General features: G+C 49.0%; 1 protein-coding gene across 1 annotated transcript in view; it reads right to left on the bottom strand.

Moving 5' to 3' along the window:
- Positions 1 to 25,642, bottom strand: part of SYT17 (synaptotagmin 17) — a 77,241-nt gene extending 51,599 nt beyond the window's left edge. The window contains exons 1-5 of the mRNA XM_040635266.1: positions 25,246 to 25,642; positions 21,573 to 21,590; positions 20,737 to 20,885; positions 14,571 to 14,719; positions 10,994 to 11,613 (exon numbers count right to left, since the gene is read on the bottom strand). Coding sequence (XP_040491200.1) covers positions 10,994 to 11,613; positions 14,571 to 14,719; positions 20,737 to 20,885; positions 21,573 to 21,590; positions 25,246 to 25,260 — 951 coding nt within the window. The 5' untranslated portion in view covers positions 25,261 to 25,642. The remainder of the gene's footprint in view (positions 1 to 10,993; positions 11,614 to 14,570; positions 14,720 to 20,736; positions 20,886 to 21,572; positions 21,591 to 25,245) is intronic.
- Between the last annotated feature and the right edge of the window lie 220 nt (positions 25,643 to 25,862).

The following is a 25,862-nucleotide window of genomic DNA, read 5'->3' as shown; positions in this document are numbered from 1 at the left end:
TTCACGTCCATAAAACAGGCTGGAGGAGCCCAGGGAATTAAGGGTTTCTGGAAGCAGCCCTCAACCTCTACCTGTAGGGAGCTGGTGAATAAATGCTCTGGCGCTGTGACCCCTCCACTGAGTGCCCAGGAGGATCATGACCCAGGGGCCCACAGTGGTAACCCGCCTGGTAACACGTCCTTTAGTACAAGTCTCATCCCCCCGCTTCCCTTCTGGTTTGTCTTGGCCTCAGCCCCAAATAAAATACTTGCATTCAAGTCTTAGTCTCAGGGTCTGCTTCTTGGAGAGCACAGTCTAGGTCAGAGATGACTTTCCCAGGGCCAATGAGCCATCTAATTAGGATCCATCTTTGAGAGCTCCTCCTCCAGGGAAGGGAGCTCTACAGCAAAAAGCCATGCAGTACCCTTCCGGGGCCAGGGCAGCCCCCCTCCACTTCCAGGAGCTTCCAAATAGTTGACATCTGTCTGCTACCAGGGCTCTGACTGCCAAGGTTCTTCAGTGGGGGACATTAGCCAGGGAAGCAGTAACAAAGAAAGAAAGAACGGCAATGGTGCAGCTAAGTAAGGAGACATTCACCCTTTCTTCTCCAAAACCACGCTCCCTCCTGGTGCAAGGCTCCTGAGTGGTGGCCACCGGCCGGAATGTGAATGTGGTAACCAACCTTCTTCCACCATGAGGACAAGGGTAGGACTCAAGGAAGGATGGGTCCCTGAGGATCCTCCCTGGGACTTCTGGAACTCTTAGAAGAGAGGACCTCTCTTCCCCCGTGTATGCCCTTGCCGTGGGAGGTAAGCCTGGGCCAACTTGTGGCCAGTTTTGCTCCTGTGCACAGGAAGGGTCTTCCTGAGAAGAAAGGCAATGGGAGGAAGGCAGAGCTGTGGAACATTCCAGCTGAGAAGGATTCCCGGGGCACAACCTGAACCCCAGACCCAGTGGCACCAGGAGCCCCCATGACCACAAACCTTCCTCTTTGGCCAAAGCTAGCTTGAGATGGGTTCTGCCAGTTTTAACCAAGAGTCCTGATAAAAACAGACATTTTGAGGGCCACCCAAGAAAAGTAAATCTCTTTACCTCAGGGTCGTGCAATTTTTTTTCTATTCCTCAATCAAAATAAACAGCAATCCCACACTGATACCTATCTCGGTTCCCAAATCAGACTATCCTATAGACATTTTCAAGAATCCAGTCAGTTTGGTCCTGAGGAAAGCCACGAGCACGCCCCGCGGACTCTGAAGCCTCTCTTGACCAATAGGCCCCAAGCAAACACAGAATTCCTTCTAAGGGGTAACTCCAAAAGCTGAAACGAAGCAAGGTACATATTCACATAAAAGTATGATTATACTTATGAAAAATGCAGTCTTATCCCACCTGAGTTAATGGGGTGGATCAATTTACAAAGTCATTTGGCCAGGGCCTTCCCCTAAACAGATTATTTCATAGTGGTTACGGGTATGGGCTTAGAGTCAGGCTCAGGTTCAATTCCCCAGTTCAGCTGTGCAACCATGGGTAAGTTTCTTTTCTTTTTTTTTTTTTTAAAGATTTTATTTATTTATGTGACAGAGAGACAGCCAGCGAGAGAGGGAACACAGCAGGGGGAGTGGGAGAGGAAGAAGCAGGCTCATAGTGGAGGAGCCTGATGTGGGACTCGATCCCAGGACCCTGGGATCACGCCCTGAGCTGAAGGCAGACGCTTTAACGACTGCGCTACCCAGGCGCCCCCATGGGTAAGTTTCTTAGCCTCTCTGAGCCTCAGGGTCCCCATCTATGAAATGCAATGCCATTCCTAACCATCTGGTAGGTAATGTAAGTGTTGCACGCCGCCCAGGGTCTAGCATGTGTGAGGACCCAGAACATATCTACTGCTACATGTGAAATCTCTGAATCTTACTTGGCGAAGGCAATACTTCACTTCCTAAGCCACGGGGCCCTGGACGCTAGGTGTCAAAGATTGAAAAGGCGTTCCTTCGGTCAGAGCAAATCTCAGGTTAAAGCAATTTTCAGAAACATAAATATCCAGCATTCCCGTGTGCAAATATCACTTTTGACGAAACACATTTTCTTCTTCTGAGTGCAAGTCAAACATTTCTCCTCAGTGGAAAATCTGGCTTTGTAATAAAAGATACTACACCCCTACTCGACTCAGAATTATCCCCAAGAACTTTTCTTTTAAAAAAGATTTTATTTATTGATTTGAGAGAGCGAATGAAAGAGAGAGAGCATGAGAGGGGGGAAGGTCAGAGGGAGAAGCAGACTCCCTGATGAGTAGGGAGCGAGCCCGATGACGGGGGACTCGATCCTGGGACTCCAGGATCATGACCTGAGCTGAAGGCAGTCGCTTAACCAACTGAGCCACCCAGGCGCCCCATGCAAGAACTTTTAAGAGCATTCTAACCTGAGTCTATTTCTTCTCAAATGGCTCCGTCAAACAGAATCCTGACAGCAGCCTATGTTGGCCACTCAGCTCATTCAACCCCACAACAGCCAGCCAGCGAGTGGTAGAGCCATGCTTCCGACCCCGTATGTCCAGCTTGGACAGCTAACTCTTTCTACTTGCGTCGCTCAGCATGAGGACCCCAGCTCACACGCATCAGAATCTTCCAGCATCTTTGCTGGAATGTGATTCATCCAAGACTCAGGACCCAGGAGCCAGCGAGGCGTAAGTCTGGGAGCCTCCCCTGCTTGTGAAAATAAGAGAACAGCCAGCATGATGGTAGACTCCCCACTCTGTCAGGCAGCCTTGTTTACGGCACCCCCAAAGCTGGAGTTGAACATCTAGGGGCGGCTCCTGGACATCAAACGGTGCCTTCTAATCATCTCTTCAGCCGGCCCTTCATGCACCTGTCCCTCACACCCGGGTCCTGCCTACACAACCATAGCAAATTATTCCTAACTGGTGCCTCTGTTATCTTCTCTTTGCCCTCCAACATTTTATTATAAAAACTGTCAAATTCAGAAAAGCTGCAAGAACTGTACAGTCACCTCCTTCATACATATCACCTAGCTTCTGCAATGCAGCTATTAATATTAATAACACTACATTAATATTTTAAAACTATGCTATACTTGCCTTACTGTGTATCTAATGATCTTTTTAAAGATTTATTTATTTATTTAGGGGGGAGGGGCCGAGGGAGAGAGAGAATCTCAAGCAGACTCCAGCTGAGTGCGGAGCCTGACGTGGGGCTTGATCTCCTGACCCTGAGATCATGACCTGAGCCGAAATCAAGAGTCAGATGCTTAACCAACTGAGCCACCCTGGCGCCCCTCTAATGATCTTTTTTTGAAGGCATCTTAATATAAGTTACAGACATTGATACACTTCCCACCTGAAACACTTCAGGAGGTATCTCAGTAGCCAGAGTTCGATGTGTGTTTACGGCTCTTTTATTTCCCCGCAAATAACATTTACATCCAACAAGATGCACCAACCTTAAATGCACCTGATGAGTTCGACAAATGCACACACCTGTGTCGACAAATGCACACACCTGTGTATCAAAGTCCTATCAAGATGCAGAACATCACTATTTGTCCAGAAACGTCCCTCTTGCTCCCTTCCACTCAATCCCCTTCCCTATCGTTCCCTTCCCACAACCACCGTTCCGATTTTTTCATCATAGATTCGTTTTGTTGGTTCTCAAACGTGACATAAATGCAGCCACACATATGTGCTCTCTTGGGTCTGGCTTCTGCTTAGCGTTAACCGTTGCTCAGAAAAATGTTCTACTTGGCACAATGTTCGTGACATCCATCCGTGCTGTCATGCACATCAGTACTTTGTTCCTTCTTATTTCTGAATAATGCTCCATTACAGGAATATACTATAGCTTGTTACCCTTCATCCTGTTGATGGGACACCTGGCTGTTTCTAGTCTGGGGCCTATGACAGGTGAAGCTGCTGTGAACATCTGAGTATGGTTTTTCCTGCGGACGTAACATTGTCTTCTCTCTTAGACAAAGAGCGAGGAGTGGCATCGCTGGCTCATGAGGGTAGATACATGTTTAGTTTCACAAAGACCTACTAGAACTTCCTAAGTGATTACACCACATTATACCCCTCCACTGTCTGAGAGTTCCGGTTGCTCCACATCCTCACCAACATCTGGTGTTGTCAGTCTTCGTAACTTTTAGACATTCCGGTAAGTGGGTGTGTAGTGGTATTTCGCTGTGGTTTCAATCTGCAGTTCTCAGATTGGCCAACGACATCAAGCACCTCTCCATGTGCTTAGAGACCATCTGCATGTATCTTCCTTTGTGGAAGGTCTGTTCAAAACTGTTGCCCAGGGTGCCTGGGTGGCTCAGTCAGTTAAGCGTCTGCCTTGGGCTCAGGTCATGATCCCAGGGTCCTGGGATCGAGTCCTGCCTCGGGCTCCCTGCTCAGCGAGAAGCCTGCTTCTCCCTCTCCTTCTGTCCCTCCCCCTGCTTGTGCTCTCCCCTCTCTGACAAATAAACAAATAAAATCTTAAAAAAAAAAAACTTTTAAATTTTAAAATTGGGATTTTTTTTTTTTTTAAGGGGGAGAGACAGAGAGTGAAAGCAGCAGAAAAGGGCAGAGGGAAAGAGAGAGACTCTTAAGCAGGCTCCATGCCCAACGCAGAGCCTAATATGGGGCTCGATCTCACAACCCTGAGATCATGACCTGAGCCAAAATCAAGAGTCAGATGCTTAACCAACTGAGTCACACAGGCAACCCTGAGATTTTTTTTTTTTTTTTAATTTTTGGGTCATTGCAGTTCTTTATATATTTTGGATAAGTATCTTGTCCCCCAACGACTTCTCTCCAGGGCAGCCTGACGGGATCACCTCTTCTTCTCAAAACTCTCCAGGCCTTGCCATCATACTTAGAAATAAAATTCAAGTCTTTACCTATACCTTTAACTATAAGACTGATGTGAAGTGACCTATTATACCAAAATTCAACCTCATCTCCTCTCATACTCTTCCCCTCACTCTACTCTGTTGCCAAGATGCCAAACCAGCTCCTGCCTCAGGGCCTTTGCACTTCCTAAAGTCACTGTTTGGAATGCTCTTCCTCCAGACATCCTCCAGGCTCATTCCCTCACTCCATCTAGCTCTCTACTTAAATGTCATCTCCTTACCCATTTAAAATAGCTTCCCCACCCTCACCACCCAGCCATCCCTCTCCAGCCCCTTATCCTACTTCGTTTACTCTCTTGGCATAGACAGTGAAACATGGCTTTATTTGTTAACTCATATTCTTGCCACACGTCTCCCTCCACCGGAATGTAAACTCTGCGAGGGCAGGGACTTTGTTTTGCTTGCGGGAGATGACAGGTATAATGTCGTGGTTATGGCACATCATTTTTTACACCAAACAGCCTCAGTGCTACCATTTAGCAGCATAGACAAATGACTTAACTTCTCTCTGCCCAGTTCCCGCGTTTGTAAAGTGGACCCTTGTTAGGATACACGAGTTAGCACATGTATATCATTTAGACCACGGCTTGGCTCACCGCAGACACTAACTTCTGGCTATATCAGAAGTCCCAGCCCCCTAGAACATGAAAAGCACCTGACAAATACTCACGGACTGAATAACTGAGTAATGTGTATACGTACGCTGTTTGTATTGTATATTTCCTGGGTCAAAATAATGATCGTTTTCCCCCAGTTCAAGGGACTTTCACTTCCCCCAAGTCCTTTCTTCTGAGAAGGGTTCACATCCGTGTGGATGCATGGTAAGGGACGCAAAGTCGTAGGCACTAGGTCTGTGCTCAGCACAGGCAAACCAAGATCCACAGGTTACATGACTCCAGCCACAAACTGCAACAAGAACTCTGCTCCTTCCTAATGCTCTGGGAGGTTCTGCTATGCCCACAGGGCATCAACACTTCCTACCACTTTGCCCATCCTTCCCAAAGCCACAGGATCTCAAGAGAAAATAAACTGCCTTTACCCCGGACACGTTTCCGGCTCAAAAAAGGATTGAAGAAATATGTGTACACCCACATTCATAGCAGTATTATTCACAATACTGTTACATACTGTTGTATATTATATATTTACATCTAATAATAATAGCTCTCACATTTATTATAATATATAATAGATATTGTAATATCTACTACAATATCATAAAATTATTCACAAGAAGCAAAAAGTGGAAGCAACCCCAGTGTCCACTGACAGATGAATGAATGGACAAAATGTGGTATATACATACAATGGGATATCACTCAACCTACAAAAGGAAGGTAGTTCTGATGCATGCTACAACATAAAGGAACTCAGGACACAAAAGACAAATACCATATGGCTCCACTTATATGAGGTACCTAGAATACACAGATTCACAGAGACCCAAGGAATGTGATTGCCAGGCACTGGGGGGCAACAGGGGATGGGGAGCTATTGTTTAACGGGTGTAGAGTTTCAGTTTTGCAAGATGCAAAGGGTTCTGGAGACAGATGGTGGTGACGGTTGTATAATGCTGTGAATGTACTTAATACCACCGAAATGTGCACTTAAAAATGGATAAGCTGTTGCACTGTATGTTAACTAGCCAGAATTTAAATAAAAATTTTTTAAAAATGGATAAGATGGTAAATTTTGTTATGTGTGTTTTGTCATTAATTACTCATATATATATATATATATATAATAATGTATTTATAATACATAAATTTTTTTTTTTTTTTTTAAGAAAGAGTATTTATTTATTTATTTGACAGTTCCAGGGTCCTGGGATCTCGCCCTGCGTCATCAGGCCTGCTTCTCTCTCTCCCTCTGCCCCTCCCCTCTGCCCGTGCTGTCTCTCTCTCTCTCTCTCAAATAAATAAATAAAATCATAAAAAAAGAAAAAGTAGGGGCGCCTGGGTGGCACAGCGGTTAAGCGTCTGCCTTCGGCTCAGGGCGTGATACCGGAGTTCTGGTATCGACCCCACATCAGGCTCTTCCGCTATGAGCCTGCTTCTTCCTCTCCCACTCCCCCTGCTTGTGTTCCCTCTCTCGCTGGCTGTCTCTATCCCTGTCGAATAAATAAATAAAATCTTAAAAAAAAAAAAAAAAAGAATAGAAAAAGAAAAAGTAGAGCCCACACAGATTTCACGTTCAAGGGCCACAGTGTCGATTCACCGCCATCCGCGTGGATGAGCAGAACTTCTCTTAGCGGGAGAGGAACTGCACACTGTTTAGTCATGCCATATGCTTTCTATTTATCGGTCCTCATTTTGATTATCTCCTAGCCAAACCTTATCAAGGAGACCAAAAAATTTATAGTAGCTCCATTAGCTCCTAGTGTCTTGAAGGCCAAGATCAAAGACACAATGTTCAAAACCACCAAACAAAAGCCACCAAACAAAACAAAAAGATGTCCCAAAAGCTGGGACGTTCCGCTGCAAGCCAGAGGATGCCTACATGCCACCATTCCCGTGGGTTCTCCAAGGCACACAAACCTAGAACTCAGCCCTAAGAGTCACGCTGATCCCACGCCAGTTAGGCAGGCGGAAAACAAGAAACTCCGAGCTCTGCTTCTACCCGACACACTGCAACTTCCCCTCCCGTTCGGCTGACCGACAAATGCTTTGGTGAAGGCAGACGTTGGCCTGCAAGGAAAATCAGCATCGACATCCAATGGTTTCAGTGCATGGTGTGAGGATTTTGTTTTCTGTCTCCAGGGCAGGCCTACTTTGCACGATATGGATTTTTGCTCAGAACCAGTATCTCCTTTCCTACATTTGCAATGTAAATGCAGTTACCTGGACAGTCTGCTTCTAACACCCTCCGCCCCTGGCTATCCCTGCTTCCCAGCAGCTGTTTCTCCTGGAAAAACGGCTCCCCAGCCTTCAGGCACCAGCCCTGCCCTCCTCTTCCCTGCATGGCAGACCCTATGGCTGCCCTTGAACCTCCACTTCCCCTTCTTCCATCCTGGGCTTTCTCCCTCTGGCGCTACGGATGCTTTTGGCTAGAACATTCTTCGTGGTGGGGGCTATCCCATGTACTGCAGGTACTTAGCAGCTCCCCTGATCTCCACCCACCAAAACCGCAGCGTTTCCCCGCACTGCCAAGTGTCCTGAGAGCAAGACTGTCCCTGGCTCAGAACCACTGTTCTGTAGGGTAGAAGCTGCAGGGAGGCCCATGGCCGCCCCGCTAAAAATCAGATTTCCCCGCCTGGTCCCAGACAATGACTGACAGAGGCGGGAGGACAAAAGTTTGGCTCCCAGTCTGAAGGAAGAAGGACCCTGCAGTGGCATCCAGTGATCCATGCTCCCTCTCCTCACCTCCGAACAGGCTGAGGCTAGGATCGTGCCCTCCCTAGGCTGTCACCCTTCACCTAGACTGCTTCCCTCCCTCCCCTGCAGGGCATTCTCCTACATCCTGCTGTGGGTTCAATGATATCCCCCTAAAGATAGGTTATCATCCTGACTTCCATCACTTCAGGATGTGACCTTTCTTGGAAATAGGGTTGTTGCAGATGTAATTATTTAAAATAGGAACACAATGGAGTAGGGTGGGCCCCCTCATCCAATAGGACTGGTGTCCTTATCAGAAAAGACAAAGACACACACAGAGAAGGTCATGTGACATCAGAGGCAGACATTGGAGTGATGCAGCTGTAAACTGAGGGACGCCAAGGATGGCCGGCAACCCCCAGAAGCCAGAAAGCGGCAAGAAAGGATTCTCCCCTCTAGGTTTCAGAGGGAGCATGGCCTTGATTTTGGACGTCTAACATCCAGACTGCGAGACAATGAATTTCTGTAGTTTTAAGCCTCTAATTTGTGATGTTTTGTCACAGCAGCCCTACAAACTAATCCACACCCAAATCCTTACCTCAAGCTCTGCTTCCAGGGAACCCAAACCTCAGACAACTGGTCTTTCTACTCAGAGTGTAAATTCCAGAGCCAGCCTGAGATGGGAAATGGGAGTCTGCTCTTCCCTCAGCCAGTTTCCATGAGCCTTTCTTTGAGTGAAAAGGAAGAAAGAGGAAAGGAGGGAGAGTGGCTGGTGGGAAAAAGTTCACTTCGGGGAAGTGGCCTCTGGTGCCAGCTAGAGACGGTCCCAAAGTCCTGCTTGGGAAAGGTATCAGCTCAGGAAGATGGCTGCTTCCTGTCCCAGCCCATCCGCGAGGCTGCGGGAGCCCAGCTGACCAGTATGAAAAGGCCAGAATGGCAACCTGAAGAGCCACCATTGACATTCCCTCCTTCCTTGTGTTCTCCTCACCCCTCACTGCTTCCTGGGATCACCTCCTAAATGAACTACCTGCACCCAGGGCCTTGCCTTGGCCTCGGATTTTGGGAGAATCAAACTAGGGCAGATGGGCCTGGAAATCTCTGCTGAAATTGTAACACTTCAGCCAAGACCTAACATTTCAGCCAAGGCAAGGTGTGTGGATGTCCAGATTCTCTGGATGTCCAGGGTCTTCCACACTGATGTGCACAATCGAGCTGGCCATACAGATTGACAGTGGGCCTTCCTCTTTCAACTCTCAGTTTCTTGATGGTTGAAAGCCCACTGATAGCCCATTGAGGAGGCTACATGGAAAGCGTCTAATACGTCCTGATCATGTGATGGGAAGGAGGCTATGGGATTACAGCAAAAACTGCTAACACCTGGACCACCGTCTCCTGGTCCTGATCACTTCGGTGCACACAGGCCCGCGTGCAGCTGCCAGCTCTTGTGCTTTTTTTTGCATCTGCAGATGTCAAAGGTCTCTTTATCTGCCAATGTTAATGGGCCAGAAATGCCAGGGAAGGAGCATCTCCATCCCCCAACAGCCCTCATTCGATGGATGATAGGAGATGGTGTATACACACCCCAGCTCCCCCACCCCTCAGGTGGAAAGACTCGTAGGCATGTGTCTAACGCTGGCTTCCCATTCCCCCAGGAGGTTTCGGCTCCAGTCACCCACAGTGGCGGCCAGCTGGGGGTAATGCATGCTTTGTGTGAATTTCCCACTCCCTCCTGGTGTGTCCTCTGGTGTCCCCTCCCTAATAAATGACTTCCCTTGCCTAGGGATTTTCTTCTTCTTGGGGGATCCAAACGAAGAGAAGGATAAATCTATCTTTCACACACACACACACACACACACACACACACAAACACACACACACACACAGTGGAGCAACTCATCCAGTCCCCATGTCTAAAACCTGTGCTCCAGGTGTGATGCTGGATCATCCAACCCCTGACCAGTAGAGTTCAGCTTTGAAAAGCACCTTGGTGTGTCGGACACCAAACAACCCTGCCTACATTCCACAAGATAGTCACCCTCAGCGTGAATGGACTAGACTGGCCTCCAAGTGGCTGGGTCTTTTCCTTCCCTTGGGTTCCCACCTCCTCCTTCCGCCCACACCGCGTGCACTGTCATTCTCCAGTCCACAGAATGCCCAAGGGAGGGATGCTATCAGCCCACTGGGGACAGAGCCTGGTCCGTGGGTGGCTTCCCAAGCAGCCAATTGCCTGTCTGTGGGCTGGTAGGGGGAAAGAAGCCAATCTCACAATTTGCCTGAAAAACATCCATATATCATCCTGTTCTTCAGCCCTCATTTTATTTTTCCCAAATCAATTTCTGAAAGTCAAAATGACTGATGGCTTCATACCCTGGATAATCATTCTCCTTATTAAATAACCCGGCATCGATGACAAAAAGCTCTCAGGGTGGTGGTGGTTACATGAATCTATACATGTGATAAAATTTCATTGAACTACATAAACACACACACACACACACACACACACACACAGAGTGATGCATGTAAAAAATCCGTGAAAATTCAACAAGGTCCAAAGCTTCGTTGCCAACGTCACTTTGCTGGCATTGCTAACGCACTCTGGTTGTGTAAGATTTATCACTGGGGCTGCTGGATGAAGAGAACACAAGAACTCTGTATGGCGTTGGCAACTGCTTGTACGTCAAAAATTATTTCAAAATAAAAAGGTTTTAAAATGCAAAGGCGATTTAAATAATGAAATGAAAATCATCATTTTTTTTTTTTAAAGCTCCCAGAAGAGACACCGCCAACCCACCCCTTACCTGAGAACTGGGGACCAGCGCCTTCCACCAGTGCCCGCCTTTCACCAGGTCAACCTCACAGAGAGGCACGGACACCTTCCCAATGACACAGTGGCGGGAGAACTTATCAAAATCCACCACGGTGAGCAGCAGGGTCCTCCTCTGCGCTTCTAGGAAGGGGATCTCGAAGGTGTAACGCTCCTCAAACACGGGTTTCTGGGTCTTGCGTTTGACCCCCGTCTGCTTCGAGTTCTTCTGGTCTGGCAGGAGACAGATCTTGACGTAGGGGTTTGAGTGCGCCATGTCCTGGCGTGAGCCGTCATGGGAGATGGGGGGTGGCAGGTCCCTGGCCTCGATCACCCTCACGGTCAGATGGTTGTGCAGTAAGTCGTACTGGGTGCTGAAGTGCAGCATGCCCAGCTGGTACTTGGACAAGATCTCCTCATCGGTCAGGAAGTCCACATCGTCGCTGTTGGAGTCAAGGGAGTATAGTTGGGGCTCGAACTTTCTGAAATAGTCATCTGGGGTATAGGTCCGTCTGAGCACCGAGGGCTGGATGGGCTCCTTTTTGGCGCTGAGAACACCAAACTCGATGGGTTTAATATCAATGAGCGGGGAGCTGGGTCGTCTGGATTCGAGACCTAAACAGCCACCAGAAATACAATTAACACCGCCACATGTGGGACCAAACCCCAGACCGCTTCATGAGACTGGCAACAGTTCCCAGATTCTCACGTTGTTCACCCCGTTTCCTTAGGCTCTTTGCCATCTGCTCTCCATACCTTGAGATCCTCTTATTTATTCTCTGAGAGGCAACATGGTGGCATGACCACCTCCATCACTGCCAGCCACTGTTCTCAACGCACTGACATATCAAGTCATGGGATCACCACAAGGTATTAGATTACAGTGATCCCTACTTGACAGATAAGTAAACAGAAACTCGAAATAAGTCTCCAGAAGTGACACAGGTAGTAAGAGGAAGAACCAGGAGTCAAGCCCAGCCGGTCTGGCCCCCGAGTCTTGAGGCTAACTGTGACCCGATACTCCCTCCACTTCCGGAGAGTGGACTCCTGAGCCAGAGTTCCTGGGACTCAGTTTCCCCATCTGTAAAATGGAGTCAATCATAGCACCTGCTTCAAAGAGTATGGTGATTCACAGAGCCAATGCATGGGAAGGGCTTGGCACAGAATACACACACGGTAAGACCTTGCTAAATGGTAACCACTGTACTTCTTCAAGGATCATATTTGGACTTCCCCACTGGTGGGGCGCCTCTCCCCTCTCCCCTCAACCAGCAGAGTTCATGGCTCCCAAGTCCATCATTCGAATCCTTGCTCATCCCTCTATTCTAGCAATGAGCTCACAGAATTAAAAAAAAAAAAAAACTCTTGAACTGAGGCACAAGTGACATAGACAAAAGCCATGCATATGAGTTTGGAGGTAAGTACGCACCCATAACACCATCACTACATTCTATGCTATAAACATACCCATCACCTCCCCAAGTGTTCTCCTGCTTTCTTTATTTACTTGATTTTTCTGGTGATAAGGACCTTTCACATAAGATCAAGTCTCTTGGTAAAATTTTAAGTATACAGTACAATATTGTTAACTATAAGCACTGTGCTGTATAGCAGATCCCTAGCACTTCTTTATCTCGCGTAACGGAAACCAACACCTCCCCAGTTACCCCAGGTTACCCCGTCCCTGCAGTCCCTGGTAACCACACTTTCCTCTCTGCTCCTAGGAGTCCATCAGATTCCTCATATAAAGCAAGGTCATGTAGCACTCGTTCCTTCATGACATGCTTGTTAATTGCACCAACGCCTGTCTTGTGTGCTAAAACCATGAGACTTTGGTCTGGTGCATAGTTTGGTATTTCAATAACTACGTGCTAAATGAAAATCATTTGCGCACAGAGCTGGGCAGGAGATCTAGGAATCATCTAGATCGGTGCTATTATTCAAAAGAAATACAATGGGGTTCAGAAATACAAACCACACAGGTAACATAAAATCTTCCGATTTTTTAAAAGTGCAAAGAAACAGGTGAAATTAGTTTTAATATTTTCAATATCTAATCAAAATGAAAACACTGTAGTGAGACAGTTTAAATTCTCTTTTGTTTCCTGGCTTCAAAATCGTGGGTATAGGGGCGCCTGGGTGGCACAGCGGTTAAGCGTCTGCCTTCGGCTCAGGGCGTGATCCCGGCGTTATGGGATCGAGCCCCACATCAGGCTCCTCCGCTATGAGCCTGCTTCTTCCTCTGAGCCTGCTTCTTCCTCTCCCACTCCCCCTGCTTGTGTTCCCTCTCTCGCTGGCTGTCTCTATCTCTGTCGAATAAATAAATAAATAAATCTTTTAAAAAAAAAAAAAAAATCGTGGGTATAGAACACATCCTGCACGTCACGACCGGGCTTAGCCCCACGTAAATGCTCACCAGCCACGTGCGGCTCGTGGCCACTGTACTGGACAGGGCAGGTCGAGAACAGGCCTCTTGCTTTACAGATGGAAAGACTGAGGCCTACAGAAGCTTCACGTCTCCTCTGTTTCACTCTTTCAAGCCCTTGAACTTCTATTTCCTTCCCCTGCCCCCATGTACCCCCAGGAAAGATCAGACACCAATATTTCCACCTGAGTGGATTTATTTCATGAGTTTTAAGCTTTTTCCCCTCTGTTAAGTGAACTGCAGACAGCTGAATGAGACAGCAGAGATACTTTGGGGGAGCGAAAGGAGGCTGGGAGTCTTTGGGCTTTATCCTTTTTCCTCCACACCCAAATCATGCCATCTGGTCAAACACAGATGCCGTACACCCGAGCAGACAACCGGGGGGGGCCTGTGGACCCTATTTGACCCAGAGATACATTCTGTCTGGGTTTAAAGCTAAAGAAGTTTCATATAAAAACCCAGATTGCCAGTTTCTCTTTAGAAAGGGCAGGCAATATGGAGCCCACAATCTCTCTCCCGCAGCAAGAGCTGAGTAGCGGCTGCCCCTTTTAGTCGGGCACTAGCTTTCCAAATGGCCACAGTCCCCCACCCTGCCCTGGTAACTGAGGCTGAGTCAGCTGCCACTTGTCACTGCATTAGAACAATCCTCATCTCTGTCCAACCCTCTGCAACTCATTCACTCACACAACCCATCGGGCCCCCAAAGTTACTTGAATTTGCAAGCAAACGCTGCCATACGACATGGTAACACTCGCCTTTCGGGGTCTGAAATGATATATGCTGACCATGTCAATCAGATGAGCCAATTCAATGAAACTTGTGATCAGTAAAAAGAAAAATCGATCAAAATAAGTGCTTCTGACTGAACTCAGCAGAAATCAGGTGCAACGCACTCCTGTCACATTGTCATTATCTCTCCATCATCTTGTCTCCCGGACTGTCATTCCACTCTGTCCCCTCCCCAGAGACAACACCTTCCCTCACATCTTTCCTTGGGGATGCTGCCGAGTGTCTGGGAAGCCAGCTCTCTTCTTTTGTCCTGGGGATCTGGTTAATGGGATTTTAATCCATGGGCCCTGAATGGAGGGCGAACAGCACAGAATTGCATGAGCCATGATCCCTAGACAGTCACAGCAAAGATGCTTACTTGAAATCCTTCGGGTCAGGCTGTATGTAGACTTAGATGTGTCTGAGGACGAGCATCTTCGATCTGGGGAGTTGGTCCGCGGGGTCAGAGGGACTTCACTGGCTGTGTGGACGGAGTCCCCGTCCTTGTCACTGCTCCGGCTGGCCATCCTATAGGAAGGGATGAGGTCTCAATTGTTGTCAAAAAATCTCCAGGGACTGGCATCCCTGCCCCTGGGGACAGACCCACAACGAAACAGCTCTCAGATCCAGTTTATACAACTTGCAGTAATACAAACTTGAATCAGTGTGGCAGCCCTAGACTCTCAACAACGTCTTACTTTTTGCACAAAATGTGAAATGATATGAATAAATACTTTCCAATTTAGAACAATCTGTCAAGAATGTGCATAATTTCAAGAGAGGACAGCAGGGAGGGATATGTACTTATTCAGGCTGTTGCCACATGGGGGCGCCACATTGGCTAAGTCAAGCCCAGACCTGTCAATCCTCAGTCTGGAAGGAACCATGGGGTTGTCTATACCCATCTGAACTTTTGCAAGTGGCTGTTGGTGGGAAATGGCCTGCTGTTTCAACCCTCACTGTGTCTACACTTGAACATTTTTTAAATGTACCCTGTAACAGTGTCAACTCAAGAGTTCTGTGAGTGGCAGGGCTAAAGCTACAAAATGGCCCTGAGAATCAATGACTTAAGAGCAATAGTGCAATGTGAAGAAAACAGCTAAAAATGAACAGCAGCTCATTTTTCAATGTGCTCCCAAGGAGGATGAAAAATACTAAAAGAAGAAAAAGCACTGGGTCGGGGGTGGGGAGATACAGGGTAGTAACTAAGAGCACAACCTCTTGGTCTGAACCCTGGCTGGGTGACCTTGGGCAAGGCCCTTCCTCTCTGTGCCTCCACATACCCATCTGTAAAATGGGAATAATAGTACCCACCTTATATGGTTGCTCTCAACACTGAATGTGTTAGCACATATAAAATGCTTAGAATAAATCTTGGTATGTAGTAGGTATGTGCTCAATATGTTTTAGCTGGCTTGATTACAATCTTTAAGATCTCCCAATCCCCATAAAGCCAGGTAAGGATGCTGGGGGCAGAGGAGGAGAAAAAAGCTGGCGGCATGGCCGGGAGATGGATGCTGCTACTGACATGCCCCTAAGCTACTGTGCCTGTAGTTGGATACCTTCTGAGACTGCACCCCCCCCCCCCAGCTTGACATTTAAACCTGTGCAGAAGCTAGTCTTGAAAAATGCAAGTTTCCAATTCTAGGAGGTCTTTAAATGCATCCTGTGCATGAAATGAGATGGATCTGATGTTCTTCCAAAGCAATATAAGGGTCACAGCCAGGATAAGACTGTGCATATTACTGGGGCGTGGGGAGGGGGTGTGGGGGAATGCCCCGTCCTTGCATGCCTCCAGCTCCTGTCAGTAAAAGGTGCAGACGAAATGGGCGGAGGGGGAGTAGGGGAAGGCACAGAAATATAGCCATATTGTATCATTCATTCTTCTCTCTCCCTTATATGAAAGCTGCAGCATCTTCCAAAGAAGGTGGAACCCCCTCAGGCACCCCCACCTGCATGCCTGTTTCCTGGAGGGCCACTGCCATACGTCACTGCAGCGGCCACCTCCAGCCTGTGAACTCCCATTCAGTCTTCAAGGCTCAGCTTAAGTGTTGTGGTCCCTGAAGCCTCAGATGAGTCCTCTCAGACAATGTCTGAGCCACCCCGGCCTCCTCTGCACCCACCAGGCTTCCCAGCCCCTCCTCCAACACACCGAGCTGAGCCATGCTATTGCCACTGCCTGGAATGCTCTTCCTGCCTCCATCTCCTATCTGGTTCCTTCTCATCAGTCAGGTCTCAGCCTCACAACACCACCTCCTCAGAGAGGCCCCACCCTGTCCCTATCACCTCCTCCTACCCCATCAGCCCTTCTTTCCCTCTTCATCAACGCACATAATTCTCTTTGGTTGTGGCTTATCTTCTGCGTCTGACACAAAGTCCTTGCTCCGTGTCTCTCGCTCACTACCCCCGACCTGGTCCCAGCACGGCGTCTGGCACGTGTGGAGTCTTCCACGTTTATTTTCTCAGTAAATGAACGAATGACTTCACCCTTCTTGTGATTCTTATCCGATTTCATCTTGTCTCAAAATGATCTGAGTGCATATCTTGCTCCCCCCCCCGGGGGGGGGGGCTCACACAGCAAGGTACGCTCCTTAATGGGGCGATCTGTACTCTTGATCAAAGGTACCAGGTGCTAAGCACCAAGTATGCTAAATGCTGTCTGAACCATCTCATTATTCCTTAAAACAATCCAGAGTTTACTTGTTATTCATAGGCCTTACCCCCTTTACAGATGGTGGGGGTGGGGCATGGAATGGAAGCGTGGTGGCGTGGGGGATGGGATGGATCATTATTTTGCACCACTGTTAAACTCCCAATGAAGTCCAGCAACACCAGGCTCCGAACAGCACGCCCCAAACTACTGAGCTGGGTATCCCTTATGAGGCCTGTCAGAGCGGTGTAATGGTACGTCCTCGATACATGCTTGATAGACAAAGAAATGACTTGACTTTAGTTCACTCTTTGATGAGGGTCTTTCTGGCATCCCTCCAAAAGGAGCCAGTTGGACTGTCTACAGTTTCCCTGACCTTCATGAGCCCAGCCCAGCCAAGGAAAGCTGGGGGACCCAAATGACAGGAGCATATATGACAATTAATGGTGTGTCCCCCAAAATCCCACACTCAAAGGACTAGCTCAAAGGCCACAGGCCGCCCCACGGAGAGGCATCTCCTGTGGTTCTTAGCTCAAATGTCACAGGAGGAACAGCACTGCAAAGCCTGTACACTTGACATTTCTACTCCCTGCCTGTTTGATAACATACAACTGCCCACTTGGTAAATAAATCTGGGGAAAGCACAAGCTGTAAATTCACTTTTTGAATGATTTAACCCGCCTCCCCTTTATAGATTTCTCTTAACGTTTTGCATTATGTTGAGTGCCAAAAATGTACTAAGTTGCTACCCAGGATTCAAGATATTCATCCTGAGAAGCACGGAAAGTCATGTTCCGTTGTTCAGGCTCTAGACTCTAGATCAGGTAGTATCATTCATAACGACTACCAGGTGAATGGGCCTTCCAGAGCGGTGTGGTGCATCGGCTGTGCTGGGGAGGTTCCAGCCTTCTTCTCTGTTTGTGGCAAAACCAAAGTAAGTGTCTTCCCAGAGGGTCCCCACTCCTTGCCCCCGGAAAGAGTCCTCCACTTGCACAGTGGGTCAGCAGCCAGGGTAAAGTGCAACTGTCCTCCAGCTCAGCGCTAGAACCTAGGCCATGCATCTCTAACACTCAACCTCTGGGCATCTGGGGCAAACAGGTACCTGACAGTGATTTTCTGGGTCCATCAGGATTCTCCACTAGTTTAGAGGCAAATTCAAATTCCTTGATCTGGCATTCAAGACCCTACATGACCTGAGTTTGCAGGCTCATCTTCCATGATTCCCCCAATTCTTCCTAGGTGCTGTGGAGTTTACTCACCCAGGGTCCATTCCCTCCTCTCTGGTTACAGCACCCCAACTGTCTATTACAAAGATCGGCGAGCTATGGGGCCCAATCTGCTGCCTGACTTCCTACGTGAAGTAAGACTGGAACACAGCCACGCCCATTCATTAATGCACCGCCTGTGGCTGCTTTCACACTATGTCTAGGAGTGGTTTCGACAGACTAAGCCCTTTCTAGGAGAAGTTTGCCCACCCCTGGTCTACTAGCTTGGTTCCTGTATGTCAGGTGGGAATGACCCTTTCCCTAGTTCCAGGGTGGTCAGACAATCCAGGCATGATCCTAGCACTATTTCCTCCAAGCAAAAGTGATTGGCGCATGACCCAAATCAGAGCAATGAGAGCCCTTCCTGGTTTGTTTGTGGCTACTGAGAATGAACCAATGAAGAAAGTAAGCTTAAGAATGAAGCCAATATGGGGGCGCCTGGGTGGCTTAGTTGGTTAAGCGTCCAACTCTTGATTTAGGCTCAGGTCATGATCTCAGGGTTGTGAGACTGAGTCCTGTGTCGGGCTCCAAGCTGGGCGTGGAACCTGCTTAAGATTCTCTCTCCCTCTCCCTCTGCCCCTCCTCACCGCCCAGAAAAGAATGAGGCCGATATAGAAGAAACAGAGAGAGGTGTGGGGAGAGGGCACAAATGCATGCCCATGAAAACATCTGACCCCTGGATCCAGCTATGCCTGAAGCCACTGTCCTGGATTTTTTCCACAATGAGACTCTAAGCAGAACTGTCATATGAGTGTGCAGAGTGTGAATGCACAACTCTAGGGGGCGGCTGGACCCACATACCTGCCTCGTCTCCTGTACTAGGTTTAAAATCTCCTGAGCACAGTAATCGGACTCTATCTAGTGTCTGCATCCCACAGCGCCCGGCACACAGAGCATACTCGAGAAATAGTTACCAAAGACACTGAGATTAAGTTTTCAACCAGATGACTGGCACTTTCAGGATTCAATTTCTGCCTGTAGGTTCGTCAGTTGGTCAATAACAATTTTTTGGACTGAACAACACAGATAAAAACCCCGCCCTCGCAGAGCTGGCATTCTTCTGAGCATGGCTTTCAAGACACCAGATGGGCTGAGCCAACCTCTGCCACTAGGGCATTGGAAAATGGGAACGATCTCTCGATCATTCACCAACCATCTCAACTCTACGCATAGCTGCAGGATCCAGGCTACAACCCGTGACAAATGCAAGCTTTTCTTAACACTGCCTTTACACCAGTTTAAAGAATCTCCATCAATACCTACAAATTCAGAAATGAATATTTACTACTCTATGAAGCATGTTATGTGCACAACTCATTACTCTGAACCACAACTCTGTAAAATAAGTTCTATTACTGTTCTCACTTTATAGATGAGGAACCTGAGACCAAACAGGGTAAGACGAATCACTTATATTTATGATTGCCAAGCAGGTGCCAAGCATTCGTAAGTGCTCTTCTGTGGACTAATTCAGGCAGCCACCACAACAACCATATGAGATAAACACTATTATTGTTATTATCCCCATTTTACAGATGGGAAATCAAGGCACAGAGAACTAACAACTTGCCCAAGGTCACAGAACTAGAAAAAAGGAGGAGACAGAGGATTTGAAGGCACAGAGCCTGACATAGAGCCATTTTGCTATGGAAATATTTCATGCTTGCTTCTAAGAAGAGCAAATGAGAGGACTGAATCATGACCCCCAACTTGGAGGGAAAGAGGAGATATCATGGACTTCCAGAATCTCAGCTCAAAGATTTAGCTAGAACAGCACCAGTTTCCCACTGAGGCGCTGGCTGTGGGCCCTTGCACTGGCTCGGGCCCTCTCCGGGCCTCCCGCTCTATGTCAGGAGAGCTGTACTCAATGATGGCCAGGCCCTTCTCGGCGCTGGCCTTATAGACTCAACCCAGGCGCTCTGGCCACGTTCCTCTCTTAGCCACTGAGAGGTGGATCAGACACGTGGCTGAGAAGCTTCAAAACTGCGTTCCCAAAATATCGGAGCGACTGGCAGATGGAGATGTTGTATGCAGGCGCGGGAGGAGCACGAATTGGAAATAAAACGAAAGATGCCAGAAGAGAACATAAACAGCGTTGGAGGACAGGATGGAGTCTGGAGGTGCTTCTCTGCTTCCCTGTGTCTGAAGTTCTTGTGCAGACCAGCAACAAGGCACTTGCGTGTCCATTCAGTCTACCAACCAGGCAGCATCGCCTCTGTGCCAGGCACTGGGTCGGGTGCAAGGACCGTGGGTCATCCTGACATGGATGGCCACCTTTAGAATTTCGACATCCCCCTGAAGAATGCAGGTGCTCACGGAGCTCTTCTTCCACTTGGGATGACACTCAACGTGATTAAACGTGCACACAGGTTTAGCACTGCACCGTTCGCATCTCAGAGGCACCGAGGAAGAAACCAGCTAAACTAGAGCCCGGCCACCAGCTTGCCACACAAAACAAGAGGCACAGAGCAGGTCCCCCCACCCTTGTCGGCAGCAAAGAGGCCCACAGACACTCGGCGTTTCCCCCTTGTTCATACCCTGAGCCCTCCTGCCCGCACCCCCTCACACAAACTGAGCAAAGAAAACGTCTTGAGACTGCTCTCAAGGAAGTTCAGAGCAGTTTTACTTACAGCCAGGGAGGAGTCTGGGCAGGGAAAGGTCCCAGAATTTCAACTTCATCCTCACTCGACTGGCAACAGCTGGACTCATAGCACTTCTGACAGCAGTGCCTGCAAGTCCAACTGCACAGTAGCAGATCGGAGATTCTAGAAAGAAAACCCTGAGGCCATCGGGGGAGGTGGGCAGCGGAGAGAGGGGGAGTGGGGGGGGGAGGTGGGAGGGGTGGAGAGGAGGAAAAGGAAAAACACCCGAAAAATTACAAGCAGCCGATCCCTGCTGAGAAATAAGGACATTCAGGAGGTCTGTCTCTGCCACCGAACACTTAGAACAAAATGTTTTCCGTTTCTATTTACCAACTGCAGGCACAACGATGGCAAACACCAACTCGCTGGACCCGTTAATAGCGAGCAAAACATTTGCAGGTATTTTCCCTGGTAGCTTATGTGAATGTCTTTCTTGACAGGTGGGTGGTTTATACAACATCAGGAGGGCTAGACAATATGTTCTCGAAACACAATGAATATTACTCTGTCTTCTTGAAAGCAAAGCAAAAAAGGTTTTTTAAAAAATCGTCTCAGTGACATGAAAGTAAACAGAGGTAACCAAAACAGAGTAAGGAGGGGGTGGGGAGAGCAATCTAGCCTGTCTACCAGCGTCTCCTCTTCATCGGGATCTCCCTCCCGGGGATCTCCCTCCCTTCCACAGAAAGGCATCAAAACCGTGCGTTCTAAACACCCAGTCATCGTTTAATAAGGAACAGCCCCACAGCCCCACATAAGACTCCAAAGTGAAAGGCAAGCACCTCTTGATCAGAAACCAGACCAAAGGAATCATCAAATTAACCCACCTCGTTTAAAGGTTCCAACTGCCCTTTTAGAGATCCACGAAGAAGCCAAGGGGCGTCGGGGGTGAGAGGATTACAAAAAGAGAGACAAGACCAGTTTAGCAATATTCCAGCAACTCAGAAAAGAAAAAAGAAAAAGAAAGAAAGAAAGAAAGAAAAAAAAGCCCTGCATCTTTCCACTTACCATCCTGGGAAGGGAGCGGACTCCCTAACAAGGTGCGGCTACGTGCGGGGCTGCTAGTAGCCTCCTGGCTAACCAACACCGAATAAATGGGAAACTTTAGCATTTCGATTTGATTTGCACCGTATGCTGTTATGAATCAGAGCGGGTGGATAGATAGTCATGCTATCCAATGCAGCCACACTTCAGAAGAGCAAACCTTCCTATACAGAAATAGCCATGAAGCCAACCCAAAAGGACATGATCAGCTAACATGCAGGCACACAGTGGAAGTGACTTGGCTCCCCCCACCCTCCCAGAGGCCCTACCTTATAATTCTGCTCCAATGGTGATGGTGGGGAGTTTCATATGACCACCCACAAACACAGGGAGCAGAAAAGGAAGCCATCATCTGGCCCAGGGAGGGGGTGGGGGGTGGGGCTACCTCCTTTTCAGCCCCACCTCCCACCAGGACTTCTCACAGGTTCCCAAGGCACAGACTCCCTCCCCCTCTGCCAGGGAAGAGTCGCAGCGGTTTAGGAATTAATGGGCCAAGTAAACCAGGTAGATTAGGAGCCCCGCATCCCAGCCTGGGATAAATCCTGGAGATGAACTCAAACTCAGAACTTTAAATCAAGACAAAGAAAGTTATCCTCTTCTTCAATTTTCTCTCAAGGAGGAGGAGGTCTCAATTTGGTAGCAGTGCATGTTAACATGTTTCTAACACTTGTACGTCTCCTCCCCACCTCCTCTTCCTTTTTAAAGAGAGAGCAGACCTCAGCTCAGAACCTTGGACATAACTAACTATGTGGCATTATTATCATTGTTTATTTTTCCAGTTGCCTTTTGTTTATACCAAGTGACCCTGGTTGTCTATTATGGTAGTGACATAAAGTTTCCTTTTCATGTGATTTTAAGTTAAAAAAAAAAAAGTGAGTCCATTTATAGAAAAAAAGTATTAAGTAAATATAGTACAAGTGGTACACAGCTCATGAAAAATTCAAAATCCTTGAAGTGATAAGGGAATGGCTGCAGCTTGGGAAAGAAAGTCTCAGGCACTAATCACGAACTCTTCCAAAAGCAAAACTCGAACCACATACAGAGCAAGCCCTGAAGAGGCTTGGGGGCCACGCAGAGCTGAGCGGGCAAGTGTTAGCGCTGGCTTCACCACCAGCCAATCATGTGACTTGGGTAAGTCAGACGGCCACTCTGAACCTCAGTTACCTCTTTTCTCTAGTGGAAGGGCTAAGCTAGGACTCTGACTATGAAAATGCTTGCACGTGCTGCCCAGCTGCAAAATATCTGCACTCTTTCCGTGGCTTTATGAGAACAAGGTGGTTTGTCAAGACCAGATGGAACCTATTAGGCATCAGAGACTGTCCTGGCCGATACAACAGTGAAAAAGCAAAAAGCTACACCCTCGTGCACTTCCATGAGAAAGTGCTTGAAAATGCTTACAATAAAGTGCAAGGATAAAGGGCTGCTTTTTCCTTGGACAACAGTCCATGCCCATTCCTTTCGTAGAGGAAAGCATTTCCTGGGTGTGTGGAGATCAAAAAACACTGTTTATAAAACCATGTGAGTAGAGACAAGACCACCCTAGGGCCCAATCACCCAGCTTTCTCAAACCCCAGGTACAAGACGAATGTCCAGGAACAAAGAGAAACCAAGGAAGAGGAAGAGGGGAGGGAAGATGTTTTTATGTTCCCAGCACGCTTAGTCTTTCCTTACACTGGGTCCACTGGGTTCATGATTTGACCAGATAGGGGATCACTGGTTCAAGACAGAAACAGGAAGAAGGAGAATCCAGATATTCTAGAACAGGGGTTGGCAAGCTATGACTTGCAAGGCTAAATCCAGCCCACAACCTGCTTTTTTGTCTGGTCCTCTAGTTAAGGATGGTTTGAACATTTTTAAATGGTTGGAAAAAAAATCAAAAGAAAATGAGTACTTCTTGACTAGCATACAGTATATGAAATTCAAATTTCAGTGTCCACAAATAGTTTTATTGGAACACAGCCACGCCCATGCCTTTACTATTGTCTATGGCCGTTCGATGCCATAGTCAGAATTGAGTATTTGTGACACAGACCATGTAGCACCCCAAGAAAAAAAATTTACTATCTGGACCTTTATAGAAAAAGTTTCATACCTTGTTCTACAAGGAAAGTCAGTTTCACCAAGCCAGTCTCATTTTAGCTGCTTAACCAATCCCCCACCGATTCCCACCATCTCCCTTTTAGATCCCACCATGACCCCTAAGCAGCTGTGTGACCTTGGGCAAGTCACTAATCCCTGTCCTGAAGGTGGTTATTAAAAACCACAGAAGCATGTTCTAATATTGTGTATTTCTCACTAGAGTGTGTATTCTGAGGGGCAGAGACTGTGCTGTTTTCACAACTGTATCCCCATCACTCACATATAGTAGGTGGTCACTCAAGTGTTTGTTGAGTGACTGTGAAATAGCCCCACAACACTCAGCATGCAGTTTAAGTGTGCAGTTAATATGACCTTCACTGAACTTAAAAAGAGGACCTAGAGATTCCATATAAGCCAATGGAGCAAATCTAAGCCACGAGAGGGATGGGGAGACGGTGACAGAGTTCCTGCCAGGTTGAAAAGTCTGAGGAAAAGATGTGAGCCAGTGGGGAACTAAGAGACCAGCAGCCCCCCAGCTGTAGCCGAGGGTAAGAGAAGTGAGCCCAGATGCACCCTAAATGTGGGAACCTATAGGCTTCTCTGCTGGGCAGAGAGGAGCCAACCCCAGAAAGCAAGCAGCTCAACGGGTCTGACTGCAGGTCTGACTGCATGACCTTGGCGCTGACCTGTCGCCACTTCCCCGCCTTGTACTGAAGGGAAAGGTCTCGTAGTCAAGCAGCCTCCCCCAAAAAGGATGCTTGGAAATTATTTCGGTCCAAGGATTCTTGTGAGAGTTTCCTCAAGGTGATGGGGGTCCACAACTCCCAGACCCCAATGCAATGGCCGAAAATGATCGGTTGCTCCCGCCCCCACCAACAGCGCGCTATAGTATGTCCCCCACCCCTCAGCACGCAGTGCCCGGGAGAGACGACGTCCTTGTCCCTCCTGGCCGGAACAGCTGCCTCAGGCTCGCTCTGCCGGCCAATTAGCCAGAGCCATCACCACGGCAACGGCAGCTGGCGGGCCGGGCGGCTGGCGCGTCCCGGGCCGCCCTCCCCGCGGCCCCTCCCCTGGGGTGGGGTGCAAGGAGAGGAGATGGGGGCAGAAAAGTCCGCCCCACCCCCACTCCCTCCCCAGGAAGCGAGGGCGCGCGTGAGTCCACAGGGGCCCAGCATCCCGGGGTGTGGGGGTCCCTAGCCCCCTATCCTGGGTCGCACCCCCGCCGCTGCACAGGTTGCGTGCCCTCGGGCACCCCTTTTCTCGAGGCAAGTTTGTGGGAGCCCCGCCGTGTGCCCTCCCTTCCGCGCGCTCACCGCCGGAGGGGGCGCGGCACCCCCCACCCGCACCGCGGACCTTGCCCCCCAGCCTCAGCCCTACCTGGATGTACGCCATTTTCGCCCTAGCGCACTCACTCCGGCCCGGGCATGGCGCCGCCACGGCCACTTTGCCCTCGCCAACAGGGGAGGGGGGAGAAAGCAAAGGGGGAAAGGAAGAAAAAGGCAGCCGGGTGGCCCCAGACGTGACTGGCGTGGCTGATGAGCGGCGCCCGCCCCTCCGCCGGCCGCCCCGTCCTTGCCTTTCCCCGCGTTCCGGCTCCCAGAGTCGGGGCCGTCTCCCAGGTTGGGAGAGCTGGGACGCCCAGAGCCCTCGCCTCGGCCACTCTCGCTGTCCGGCGCTCCCCCCCGAGGCGCTGCCCTGGCTGGAAGGAGGCCGGGGCGCCTGGGGAGGGAGCCTGGGGCGGCCGCGGGGACTGCAGCGACCCCGGCGCAGGCGGGGCTGGAGACGCCGGGCCGGTGCGCGCCAGAGGCGGGGGAGGGGATGGGGAAGGGGGCGGTGCGCGGGTCAGCCCATCCGGTCGGCACCAGGGCTGGCACCTACCGAGAGCCGAGCCCCCGGGACGGCCTTGAAGCCGAGGGGGTACAATCCTGCCAGTTGTGGAGTCTGGAGCGGGAAGGGTCCTCCCCAACCAGCCCTCTCCCAGTCCGGGTTGGAAA

The sequence above is a fragment of the Ursus maritimus genome, unplaced genomic scaffold (assembly GCF_017311325.1).
Source record: "Ursus maritimus isolate PB19 unplaced genomic scaffold, ASM1731132v1 scaffold_2, whole genome shotgun sequence".
Classification (NCBI taxonomy): Eukaryota; Metazoa; Chordata; class Mammalia; order Carnivora; family Ursidae; genus Ursus; species Ursus maritimus.
Note: the sequence above shows the minus strand (reverse complement) of the source record. Positions and strands in the feature narration are given on the sequence as shown.